The sequence below is a fragment of the Pongo pygmaeus genome, chromosome 8, assembly GCF_028885625.2.
Source record: "Pongo pygmaeus isolate AG05252 chromosome 8, NHGRI_mPonPyg2-v2.0_pri, whole genome shotgun sequence".
NCBI lineage: Eukaryota > Metazoa > Chordata > Mammalia > Primates > Hominidae > Pongo > Pongo pygmaeus.
This window is the reverse complement of record NC_072381.2, coordinates 108,133,340-108,145,501: the sequence shown is the minus strand read 5'-3', so window position 1 is coordinate 108,145,501 and position 12,162 is coordinate 108,133,340. Positions and strand designations below refer to the sequence as shown.

At 49.1% G+C, this 12,162-nt stretch overlaps 1 protein-coding gene and 1 long non-coding RNA gene across 2 annotated transcripts; one reads left to right on the top strand and one right to left on the bottom strand.

Moving 5' to 3' along the window:
- Positions 1-3,189: 3,189 nt before the first annotated feature.
- Positions 3,190-11,185, top strand: LOC129006765 (steroid 17-alpha-hydroxylase/17,20 lyase). Its single transcript, XM_054436837.2, has 8 exons — positions 3,190-4,279; positions 6,059-6,197; positions 6,437-6,666; positions 7,330-7,416; positions 8,429-8,644; positions 8,957-9,126; positions 10,018-10,121; positions 10,643-11,185. The coding sequence occupies exons 1-8, from the start codon at positions 3,983-3,985 to the stop codon at positions 10,924-10,926; spliced, it is 1,527 nt and encodes a 508-aa protein (XP_054292812.1). The 5' UTR covers positions 3,190-3,982; the 3' UTR covers positions 10,927-11,185.
- Positions 6,948-8,968, bottom strand: LOC129006774 (uncharacterized). Its single transcript, XR_008492061.2, has 3 exons — positions 8,766-8,968; positions 8,027-8,144; positions 6,948-7,275 (listed from the first exon to the last, which is right to left on the bottom strand). It is a non-coding gene; the product is annotated as an uncharacterized LOC129006774 (long non-coding RNA).
- Positions 11,186-12,162: the final 977 nt, after the last annotated feature.

Genomic DNA, 12,162 nt, shown 5'->3' with positions numbered 1-12,162 from the left:
ATCCCACTTCTCCTAATTCCCTTTCTTTTTCTCCTTATGAACCTAAAAATCTCACCATTTCTATTAGCCTGAAAATAACATCCCCTTGTTCTTCTATTCCTCCTTCAGTACTGGATCTTACTTACAATAGGTTTTATTTAATAATTCTCTTCCTTATACTTTCTGTCTCACCAGTTTCCCCTCACATTGATTTACCTGCTACACAAAATTATTCTTGCTGGGCTTATGTGCCTTTTCCTCCACTTATTCAACCTCTCACCTGGATGGATGCTCCTGCAGAAATCTATACTAATGATAGTGTGTGGATGCCTGGAGCTACAGATGACTGTTGCCCCACTCAACCAGGAAAAGAAGGCACTGCATTTAATGTTACTAGGGTTATAAATACCCTCCTGTGTGCCTCAGACATGCACCTGGTTGTATCCACCTAGAAACTCAAGTCTGGGCTGCTTACCTTCTGGAGAGATCAGCCACAGGGGAACGGGGACATTTGGTCTCCAGCCTCTCCCTTTCTCCTTTAAGACAAATGAAAGGGGGAGTAATAGGAGGTACCCCATACTTCCAATATAAACCTGTAGGAAAACCATGTCCTAAAATTTTTGAGGGCCCATCTAAATCTTTAATTTGGGAAGATTGTGTTAATTCACATGCAGTTGTATTAAAAAATGACTCATATGGTTTAATAAGACACTGGGCACCAAAGGGCTATTTGAAAAACAGTTGCTCCTCTGGTGGAAGGGAATGCCTGGAGGCTAGTTGTTTTATTTCTTATTGGGAGGACAAGGATCATCATCCTACTTTGCATAGGAGGTTTAGCTCGTTCTGTCCCTTAAAATGGGAAGATAAGAGCATTACTCTCTGCCGCCCGAGGCCTCTTATGATATTCCCCATTCTGAGCCCAGAACACCCAGAACTTTGGAAATTGGCTATTGCCGTGTCCAGACTGCGAGTATGGGAAAGGGAAACTTTTCTTTCTGTTGTCCCCACTACCACCCCTCACATCTGTGATTCTGAAACCCATGATAAATCCCCTTTGGACCATTTTCCTCTTTTTGATGCTGATCCTCCTTTATGGGACTCTGATTGGCATTATGATAATTCTTCTGGACCCAGGTATGTCCCTGTACCTCTTCAGAATCCCCAGGCACCTTGGATTGCTTCTTTATGGCATCAAACATTGGGTGTTGCCACCACTCCTCTCCCTCATTATCAATGTGATTCAAACATTCTGCTTTGTTTACCTCCAGCCTGACTATTCCTATACAGAGTTGTGTTAAGCCTCCTTACATGCTGTTAGTGGGAAATATCAAAATTTGGATGAACAATCAGACTGTCCAATGCATTAATTGTCATTTATCCACTTGTGTTAACTCCCGTTTTGACTCAGGAAAAGTGTAATGTTGGTTCGAGCTTGAGAAGGAATCTGGATAGCAGTAACTTTACCCAGACCTTGGGAATCTTCCCCCTCAGTACATTTAATTAATGAAGTGTTACAACGAATTCTCAAAAGATCTAAGAGATTTGTTTTCACTTTAATCGCTGTGATCATGGGCCTAATTACAGTCACTGCACTGGCCACCACTGCTGGAGTGGCATTACACCAATCTATTCAAATGGCTAATTTTGTTAATGATTGGCAAGGCAATTCCACCCAAATGTGGAATCCTCAACAAGGCATTGATCAAAAATTAGCTAATGATTTAAGACAGTCTGTTATTTGGCTTTGGGACCAGCTAATGAGTCTCAAACATCACATGCAAATGCAGTGCGATTGGAACACTTCTGATTTCTATAGCACACCATATTCCTACAACGAGACGGATCATGGGAAATGGTCAAAGGACACTTTCTGGGTAGGGAAGATAATTTATCCTTGGACATAACTAAATTAAAGAAACAAATTTTTGAAGCCTCTCAAGCTCATTTATCCATTGTGCCTGGAGCTGAGGCATTAGATCAGGTGGCAGAAAGTCTTTCTGGACTAAACTCCACAACTTTGATTAAGTCTATTGGGGGCTACACTGTAGGAAATTTTGGAATCATGTTTCTCTGTTTAATCGGCTTGTTTTTAGTGTGCCGGACCAGTCAAAGAATCCTGCATCAAAACCGAGAGAACGAGCAAGCCTTCATCGCCATGGCACATTTATATAAAAAGAAAGGGAGAGATGTTGTGGGAAGTCAGGGACCCAGAACGGAGGGACTGGCTGGAGCCGTGGCAGAGACACATAAATTGTGAAGATTTCATTTTAATATGGACATTTATCAGTTCCCAAATAATACTTTTATAATTTCTTATGCCTGTCTTTACTTTAATCTCTTAATCCTGTTATCTTCGTAAGCTGAGGATGTTTGTCACCTCAGGACCACTGTGATAATTGTGTTAACTGTACAAATTGATTGTAAAACATGTGTTTGAACAATATGAAATCAGTGCACCTTGAAAAAGAACAGAATAATAGCGATTTTTAGGGAACAAGGGAAAACAACCATAAGGTCTGACTGCCTGCAGGGTCAGGCAGAAAGAGCCATATATTCCTTCTTGAGAGAGGCTATAAATGGACATGCAAGTAGGGAAGATATTGCTAAATTCTTTTCCTAGCAAGGAATATTAATATTAATAAATACCCTGGGAAAGGAATGCATTCCTGGGGAGAGGTCTATAAACGGCCGCTCTGGGAACGTCTGTCTTGTGCAGTTGAGATAAGGACTGAGATATGCCCTGGTCTCCTGCAGTACCCTCAGGCTTACTAGGGTGGGGAAAAACTCTGCCCTGGTAAATTTGTGGTCAGACCGGTTCTCTGCTCTCAAACCCTGTTTTCTGTTGTTTAAGATGTTTATCAAGACAATACGTGCACCGCTGAACATAGACCCTTATCTGTAGTTCTGCTTTTGCCCTTTGTCTTGTGATCTTTGTTGGACCCTTATCGGTAGTTCTGCTTTTGCCCTTTGTCCTGTTCCCTCAGAAGCATGTGATCTTTGTTAGACCCATATTAGTAGTTCTGCTTTTTGCCCTTTGAAGCATGTGATCTTTGTACCTACTCCCTATTCTTACACCCCCTCCCCTTTTTGAAACCCTTAATAAAAACTTGCTGGTTTGAGGCTCAGGCGGGTATCACAGTCCTACCGATATGTCATGCCACCCCCGGCGGCCCAGCTGTAAAATTTATACTGTCTCTCTTTATTTCTCAGCCAGCCGACACTTACAGAAAGAACCTACGTTGAAATATTGGGGCTAGTCCTGCTGATGAGCAAAGAAGGTGTTGATGGTGTTTTGATCAACAAGAAATGTTATGAAACGGCCTCCCACCTCTGGTGTTCCTAGTACTGACCTCATCTCTCCCTTCCCCTCCACCGCTCCCCACAGCTTAGCACCCCTTTCATTCCCATACACATGTACAACATTTTTATTTTGGGGACCATTAACCCACAGCCCTTATTGCTGCCAAAACCACATGGGCTGGAGGGCCAGGGCTGGATGGACAGTCACACCACTGCACACCAGCCTGGTGATGGAGCAAGACTCTGTCTCAAAAAAAAAGAATGCATAAAAGACCTTTGACAGTCCCTGCTACTTGTGACCCTCCTGACTCTGTCATCTGTCCAATGATTTTGATTTTGCAACATGGAAAGTTCCAAGCCTTGATTCCTGAGCCCAGATACCATTCGCACTCTGGGGTCATTCAAGCATAGGGAGCTCCTCAGAGGGTGATCAACTGACCTCCCTTACCTAGCTCTTCCTCTGGAGGTTTGCCCTGGAGTTGAGCCAGCCCTTGAGGAGGCCTTCACTCCCACTGCCTCTCTCCCTTCTGGATATGAGCTCAGGCCTGGCTGGGCTCCAGGAGAATCTTTCCACAAGGCAAGAGATAACACAAAGTCAAGGTGAAGATCAGGGTAGCCCTTTAAAAGGCCTCCTTGTGCCCTAGAGTTGCCACAGCCCTTCTACTCCACCGCTGTCTATCTTGCCTGCCGGCACCCAGCCACCATGTGGGAGCTCGTGGCTCTCTTGCTGCTTACCCTAGCTTATTTGTTTTGGCCCAAAAGAAGGTGCCCTGGTGCCAAGTACCCCAAGAGCCTCCTGTCCCTGCCCCTGGTGGGCAGCCTGCCATTCCTCCCCAGACATGGCCATATGCATAACAACTTCTTCAAGCTGCAGAAAAAATATGGCCCCATCTATTCTGTTCGTATGGGCACCAAGACTACAGTGATTGTCGGCCACCACCAGCTGGCCAAGGAGGTGCTTATTAAGAAGGGCAAGGACTTCTCTGGGCGGCCTCAAATGGTAAGTGGTGCCCATCTCCTCCCTGCCCCCTTCACCACCCCCGGGATTGTTCAGGTCTTCAGACCATGCCTAGAATGGCGCTTCCAGCTCCAACAACCTGTAATTCTTCCCAAAGTAGACTAGTGGGATGATGTGAACGGAGTGAACCTTCAGACCACCACCCAGCCTCTAAATGAGGCAGGAAGAATTAAAGGAAGGTCTCCTCTACGAGGCTGCCCAGGAGGTGGGATGGGAGGACCACAGTGGTCTGAGGGGTCAAGGAGTCCTCACTCCACTCCTCTCTCTGGGCCTAGACTTCTCTAATGGACTGAGAAGGTGCATGTACAGCACTTAGCCTAGCAGCCAGCACAGTAAGTGCCCCTTATACAGCCAGGATTCATGTTACTTTTCATGGAAAATTGGGGCAGTGATTACTGTCCTCCATGACAGCTGCTGGGGAGAAGTAGCCTGGCTATTGCAGGCTGGGATTGCTGCTTTCCTGGTGCTATTTCCAGCTGCTCAGGCTCACAGGGGCAGTGATCTACAATGAAATTTCAGGGTTGCTGATGAGCCTCCTACTGAGCTTGTTGTCAGGCTCCCAGGCCAGGAGGGGTACTGATCATCCAGAAACACTGCCAGTGCCCCCAGCCCAGCACCCTGCTGCTGAGAACTCCCCTGAATACCCCAGCAGGGCCCCCAGCCTCTCAGCTTTTTTTTTTTTTTTTTTTTTTTTTTTGAGACAGAGTCTCTCTCTGTCGCCCAGCCTGGAGTGCAGTGGCCGATCTCAGCTCACTGCAACCTCCGCCTCCCGGGTTCAAGTGATTCTCCTGCCTCAGCCTCCTGAGTACCTGGGACTACAGGAGCATGCCACCATGCCCACTAATTTTTTTGTATTTTTAGTAGAGATGGCGTTTCACCGTGTTAGCCAGGATGGTCTCGATCTCCTGACCTCGTGATCCTCCCACCTTAGCCTCCCAAAGTGCTGGGATTATAGGTGTGAGCCACTGTGCCCCGCCAGCCTCTCAGCTTTGATCAAGCCAAAGGTTGGTTTATTTTTCCTTGGACCAATCAGCCAGGTCTGCTGACCAACTACCTGGCTCCCACCTCTGCTGGCTTCCTCCCGGGGGCAGAGAAGATGGAGGAGGCTAGTCATGTGGATCTTCGGGGTCAGGAGATGGAAAAGGGAGGCTTTGGACCCTTATGCTTTTGGAGGCACCTCTAGGAGGAGGCAGCTCGGCCCAAGTCCAGACTGGGTAGACAAAACATCTGCACTCTCCAAATGTCGGCTCGTGGCTGGGTATGCAGGCTTGCAATGGAAGGGTAAACCTGAGTGAGGTGAGCTGTGCCTTTAGCTCAGCTAAGGGCTCAGGGAAAAGCAGAGATCTGTGCAGTCCTCAGCCTCTACAAGCTCACCTGCTCCCTACCCTCTGGACAGGCATAGTTTAGAGAGTTTATCCTATCCAGAGTTGCCTTCCTCTGGTCAGAAACTGATGAGCAAAAAGAAGCCCAGAGGGCACCCTGTCAGCGAACAGAACCCCAGTGCTGCTGCATTCTAATTAAGGGTTCTTTCTTTCTCCTTCATCTACTGTATTTCTGAAGGAATTGGGAGTAGGAGGCCTTAGGGTCTGTCCTACCAAGTCCTTGCAGTCATGGTAGAGTGCAGTGGGGCTGTGCCCACATGGGGGTCAGCATGCCAGATACCTGCCTTCTCCTCCAGGAAGGAGAGCAGGGACCAGAGGTGCAAGGGCAAGAGTGGGGTGGATGGTGTGTGATTCCTACAGCCTTGCCTGCTCTCCAAAGGCAACTCTAGACATCACGTCCAACAACCGTAAGGGTATCGCCTTCGCTGACTCTGGCGCACAATGGCAGCTGCATCGAAGGCTGGCGATGGCCACCTTTGCCCTGTTCAAGGATGGCGATCAGAAGCTGGAGAAGATCAGTGAGTGCCAGGCTGGCCCCTGGGGCTGGGGCTGGATCCCACAGGAGCTGCTGGAGGGAGAGGAGGGTTGGGTAGGGGTAAGGGTTAGGACTAGAGCGCAATGCAGCCTTTTCTTGGCTACTGCTGCCATCTAGTGGCCATCTGCTATCTGTCCCCCGCTCCTGTTAAGAGGCAACTGGTACAGAGAGGGGGTGAGGGTGCTGATCCATTTCCCACTCTCATGCCCCGTCTCCCTTCAGTTTGTCAGGAAATCAGTACATTGTGTGATATGTTGGCCACCCACAACGGACAGCCCATAGACATCTCCTTTCCCGTCTTCGTGGCGGTAACCAATGTCATCTCCTTGATCTGCTTCAATACCTCTTACAAGAATGGGGACCCTGAGTTGAATATCATACAGAATTACAATGAAGGCATCATAGACAACCTGAGCAAGGACAGCCTAGTGGACCTAATCCCCTGGTTGAAGGTGAGATGATGCCACACCCTGCCTTCAGGTTCTAGTAGACCCTGACAGTGTCCCCAATCTTCCTTCCATTTTACTTCCCTGCTCCGGCCGCAATGACCCATCTTTTTCCTGATTACCTCCGCCACCTCTACCTCCTCTGCCACTTAAAACCTTTGCCATTTCTCTGCAGAGATAGATTTAGCCTTTTAATTATGCACCTTAGTACTCCAGATAATGACCTTCATTTCTTTTCCAATGACCATGTGCCAGTACTAAGCATTCTATAAGCATTCATCACTGAATTCTCCTTGGAAGTAGGTTTTATTATCCCCATTGTGCAGGTGAGAAGCAGGCTTAGCGGGGTTAAGGAGCTTGTCTGAGACTTCAGGCTCACGTCTCTCTCACTCCTAAGGGCTGGACACATAGCAGAGTCAGCGTTTGATGTTTGATTGAATGGGGAAGGAGAGGTGGAGACCACGCCCTCCTCCCTTGTTTAGAATTGTCTTCGTTGTCATGATAAGCCCGTTCTGTGTCCCCATCTTGCCTTCCATTCTGGCTGAAGGTCAGGGGTGGAGTAGGTACTTCCAGAGACAGAAAGCTAAGCTCCGCCTCCAGGAGAGACTGTGGCAGCTGGAGAAGCAAGATGGAAGAAGGGTGGATTTAACATTTCTTTTTATTTCCCAGATTTTCCCCAACAAAACCCTGGAAAACTTAAAGAGCCATGTTAAAATACGAAATGATCTGCTGAATAAAATACTTGAAAATTACAAGGTAAGTGACAGAGCAGAAGAGAATATGAGTTAGGCTTAAAGTAATCATGAGAGCAGGGTGGGGTCCATTCTACACACTGTAGAAGCTTCAAAACCTAGCAGAGAACCTGGCACATAGTAGGTGTACAATAAAAACTGACTTAAGAGCTGGGCGCGGTGGCTCACACCTGTAATCCCAACACTTTGGGAGGCCGAGGTGGGCAGATCAGTTGAGGTCAGGAGTTCAAGACCAGCCTGGCCAATATGGTGAAACCCCGTCTCTACTAAAAATACAAAAACTAGGCCAGGCAAGATGGCTCATGCCTGTAATCCCAACACTTTGGGAGGCCAAAGTGGGCAGATCACCTGAGGTTGGGAGTTCGAGACCAGCCTGACCAATATGGAGAAACTCTGTCTCTACTAAAAATACAAAATTAGCCAGGCATGGTGGCGCATGCCTATAATCCCAGCTATTTGGGAGGCTGAGGCAGGAGAATCACTTGAACCCAGGAGGCAGAGGCTGCAGTGAGCCAAGATTGTACCATTGCACTCCAGCCTGGACAACAAGAGTGAAACTCCTTCTCAAAAAAAAAAAAAAAATACAAAAACTAGTCGGGCGTGGTGGTGCGTACCTGTAGTCCCACCTGCTCGGGAGGCTGAGACAGGAGAATCGCTTGAACCCGAGAAGCAGAGGTTGCAGTGAGCTGAGATCACGCCATTGCATTCCAGCCTGGGCATTGCACCAAGATTCTGTCTCAAAAAAACAAAACAAAACAAAAAAAAACTGACTCGAGGAGTTGGGATCGAAAAGTGAGGAATTGAAAAGGATCCTAGAAGAGACCTAACCTCTCCACCAAATTTAAAGAGGGCCCAGGGATGCCTCCTACCTCCACAAGTTCGTAGGTCCTGCCCAGACTTGCTCTACTTCCAAGTGGAAGGAGCCTTGTTATCTCTAGTCAGGGACAGAAGTATGGCAGGAGTGTCACAGATGGGGCTCCTTCCTTATTAATGTCTCCCAACCTCACCCAACCCAGGAGAAATTCCGGAGTGACTCTGTCACCAACATGATGGACACACTGATGCAAGCCAAGATGAACTCAGATAATGGCAATGCTGGCCCAGATCAAGACTCAGAGCTGCTTTCAGATAACCACATTCTCACCACCATAGGGGACATCTTTGGGGCTGGCGTGGAGACCACCACCTCTGTGGTTAAATGGACCGTGGCCTTCCTGCTGCACAATCCTCAGGTGTGCTTCCCCCTCATCCATCCTAGACCCCAGCCAGCCCAATCTCTTGGCTCCAGAGAAAGGGAGAGCCAATTCTCTCAGGCTTTCTGTGCAGGAAGACTAGGCCTGCCCTGCCCCTTACCCAAGCAGTAGTTGGCTTTGACCCCAGAGTAGAGCTGCCCCATCTTCTGGAAGCCAGGCCTGGGCCCCAGAGCCACTACTGGGAAGGGACTGGACAGGCTCTTCTCGATGTCACAGTTGGATTCTTCTCTAAGCCCTTGCTTCTCCTGGGCTTACACACACTAGTCACCTCCAACCTACTCTGGTCTTCAGGTGAAGAAGAAGCTCTACGAGGAGATTGACCAGAATGTGGGTTTCAGCCGCACACCAACTATCAGTGACCGTAACCGTCTCCTCCTGCTGGAGGCCACCATCCGAGAGGTGCTTCGCATCAGGCCCGTGGCCCCTATGCTCATCCCCCACAAGGCCAACATTGACTCCAGGTGTGCCTGCCCTCCCAGTGACATCTAGCCCCACGGTGCATTCAACACTGCTTGCCAGCCCACCTGGCTCCCCCTACCCCCGGCCCCTGCTAGTCAACCATCAACTACTAAAAATCATCCTGCCGGTCGGGCACGGTGGCTCACACCTGTAATCCCAACACTTTGGGAGGCCGAGGCGGGTGGATCATGAGGTCAGGGGTTCAAGACCAGCCTGACCAATATGGTGAAACCCTGTCTCTACTAAAAATACACAAATTAGTCATGCATGGTGGTGCGTGCCTGTAGTCCCAGCTACTCAGGAGGCTGAGGCAGGAGGATCACTTGAACCAAGGTGGCGGAGGTTGCAGTGAGCCAAGATCGCACCACTGCACTCCAGCCTGGGTGACAGAGCGAGACTTTGTCTCAAAATAAATAAATAATTAATTAATTAAATAAAATAAAAATCATCCTGCCCCCAGCCCTGTGGCTCCATGTCTCTACCACCTACAGACACGCATTGACTCATCCACAGATCTGCCTGACTTCCCGGAGGACCTTCCTGCTGCCCTCACAGACATGTGGTCTGGGATGAAAGGCTGGGAGCTCCATGCTCCAACCAGCTGCAGCACGCACATAACATGCGCCGCAGCTCCAAACGCACACCCACATCCACTGCCAGACACCAACGTCCACAGACACAGGTGTTCAGACATAAGTGCCTGTTAGGAGGGAAGGGATGGAGAAGGGCTGGATTTAGATTTGATCTGGCAGAAGCTGAGGAAAACATGAGTGAGTGGGAACGAGGGAGAAAAGGCCATTTTCCTCACGGCGGAAGAATGAGGGGGCATGAGGCTGAGCAAGGAAGGGAGTACGATGTCCCAGACCCACTTTTCCTCTTCCACTCTGGAGCAGCATCGGTGAGTTTGCTGTGGACAAGGGCACACATGTTATCATCAATCTGTGGGCACTGCATCACAATGAGAAGGAATGGCACCAGCCGGATCAGTTCATGCCTGGTGAGTCTGTCCTGTCCTGCGCCTTGGCCACACAGCGAACCTGGACTCTGCTCCACCACCCTAGTACCCCTTCACCTCTGCCAAGCTTGCTGCTAGAAAACTCTTGGCTCCAACTATACGGACCTGTTGACACCCTCATCCTGCCATAGACTTACCCAAACTCTTCACAGTTGGGTTTCCCACGCTCTTCTTCCAACCAACTGCAAATTCACCCTCCAAGAAGCCCTCTACGCCTCTGTCTGCCATTAAGTCTGTCCCTTCTCCCCTCGGGTGGTGCTATTTTCATAGGTTAATTCCACCTCTTTTCCATCCTTCCTGAATATTTCATTTCCTCTGTGTCATTAAGGGCTACCTGAAAGCAGGGCTGTATCTCTCCCCAGGCGGGGGTTCCCCCATAATAAGGCTACATCCTCAGATCGGGGTTCCCTGGGCAGGGCCATGTCTCCCCCTCAGCCAGGGCAGAACCATGCCTCTCCTCCCTCCTGCCCTAACCCCTGGCTGATGCCACTCCTTGCCTGCAGAGCGTTTCTTGAATCCAGCGGGGACCCAGCTCATCTCACCGTCAGTAAGCTATTTGCCCTTCGGAGCAGGACCTCGCTCCTGTATAGGTGAGATCCTGGCCCGCCAGGAGCTCTTCCTCATCATGGCCTGGCTGCTGCAGAGGTTCGACCTGGAGGTGCCAGATGATGGGCAGCTGCCCTCCCTGGAAGGCATCCCCAAGGTGGTCTTTCTGATCGACTCTTTCAAAGTGAAGATCAAGGTGCGCCAGGCCTGGAGGGAAGCCCAGGCTGACGGTAGCACCTAAAGGCTGCAACTCACAGTCCCTGTCCACCCTATGTGGCCCCACAACACAGATTTAGAGATGCAACCCCCCACCCTTCTCCGCCATTCTTCCCTGCTCCCAGCCCACTCCACCTTCTTTTTCAGCCTGTGGCAATGCCAGTGATGTGCATAAACAGTTTTTTTTTTTCCATAAGGTGCCTGAGTAGTTCATTGATGTATTCATTTGCTCACTCATTCTTTCAATACAGATTTTATTGAGCACCTACTATGTGCCATTCACTGTCTCAGGACACTCGAGCTCCGTGGTCTCTGAAGCTTACATTCTAGTGAGGGCTAATAAGTGAATAAGTTCAGAGACTCGTAAGTGCTTTGAAGTCAATCACAATTTGTGTGATGTGATGAGAAAATGGCAGAGGCAGTGGGTGGCTGCTTTGAACAAGGGGTCAGGAAAAGTGTTGCATGCCGAGAAAGAAGCAGGTAAAAAGGCCTCCAAGTGGGAGAGGTCAGCATGGCCCGTGAAGGGGAGAGTGGACCCTGATGAGGTCAGAGTGGACATAGTGGTCCGTTCCCACTGTAGCTGGGATTACAGGAGGCCAGGACGGAGGTTGGGTTTTATTCTAATTATGACAGGAAGTCACTGGAGGATTTTAAGTATGTAAGTGGAACAATCTGTTTTTTTGTTTTTGTTTTTGTTTGAGAAGGAGTTTCGCTCTCCTTGCCCTGGCTGGAGGGCAATGGCACGATCTTGGCTCACCGCAACCCCTGCCTCCTGAGTTCAAGTGATTCTCCTGCCTCAGCCTCCTGAATAGCTGGGATTATAGGCGTGTGCCACCACGCCCAGCTAATTTTGTATTTTTAGTAGAGATGAGGTTTTGCCATTTTGGTCAGGCTGGTCTCGAACTCCTGACCTCAGGTGATCCACCCATCTCGGCCTCCCAAAGTGCTGGGATTATAGACATGAGCCACGGCGCCTAGCCTGTTTTTTGTTTTGTTTTGTTTTGTTTGGGGTTTTTTTGTTGTTTTTGTTTTGTTTTTTGAGTGACATGGTCTCACTCTGTTGCCCAGGCTGATTGCAGTGGCACAATCATGGCTCACTGCAGCCTCAACCTCCCAGGCTCAAGTGATCCTCCCACCTCAGCATCCCAAGTAACTAGGACTACAGGCACACATCACCAGGCCTGACTAATGTTTTACTTTTTGTAGAGATGGGGTTTTGCTGTGTTTTCTAGGCTGGTCTCAAACTCCTAAACTCAAGCGC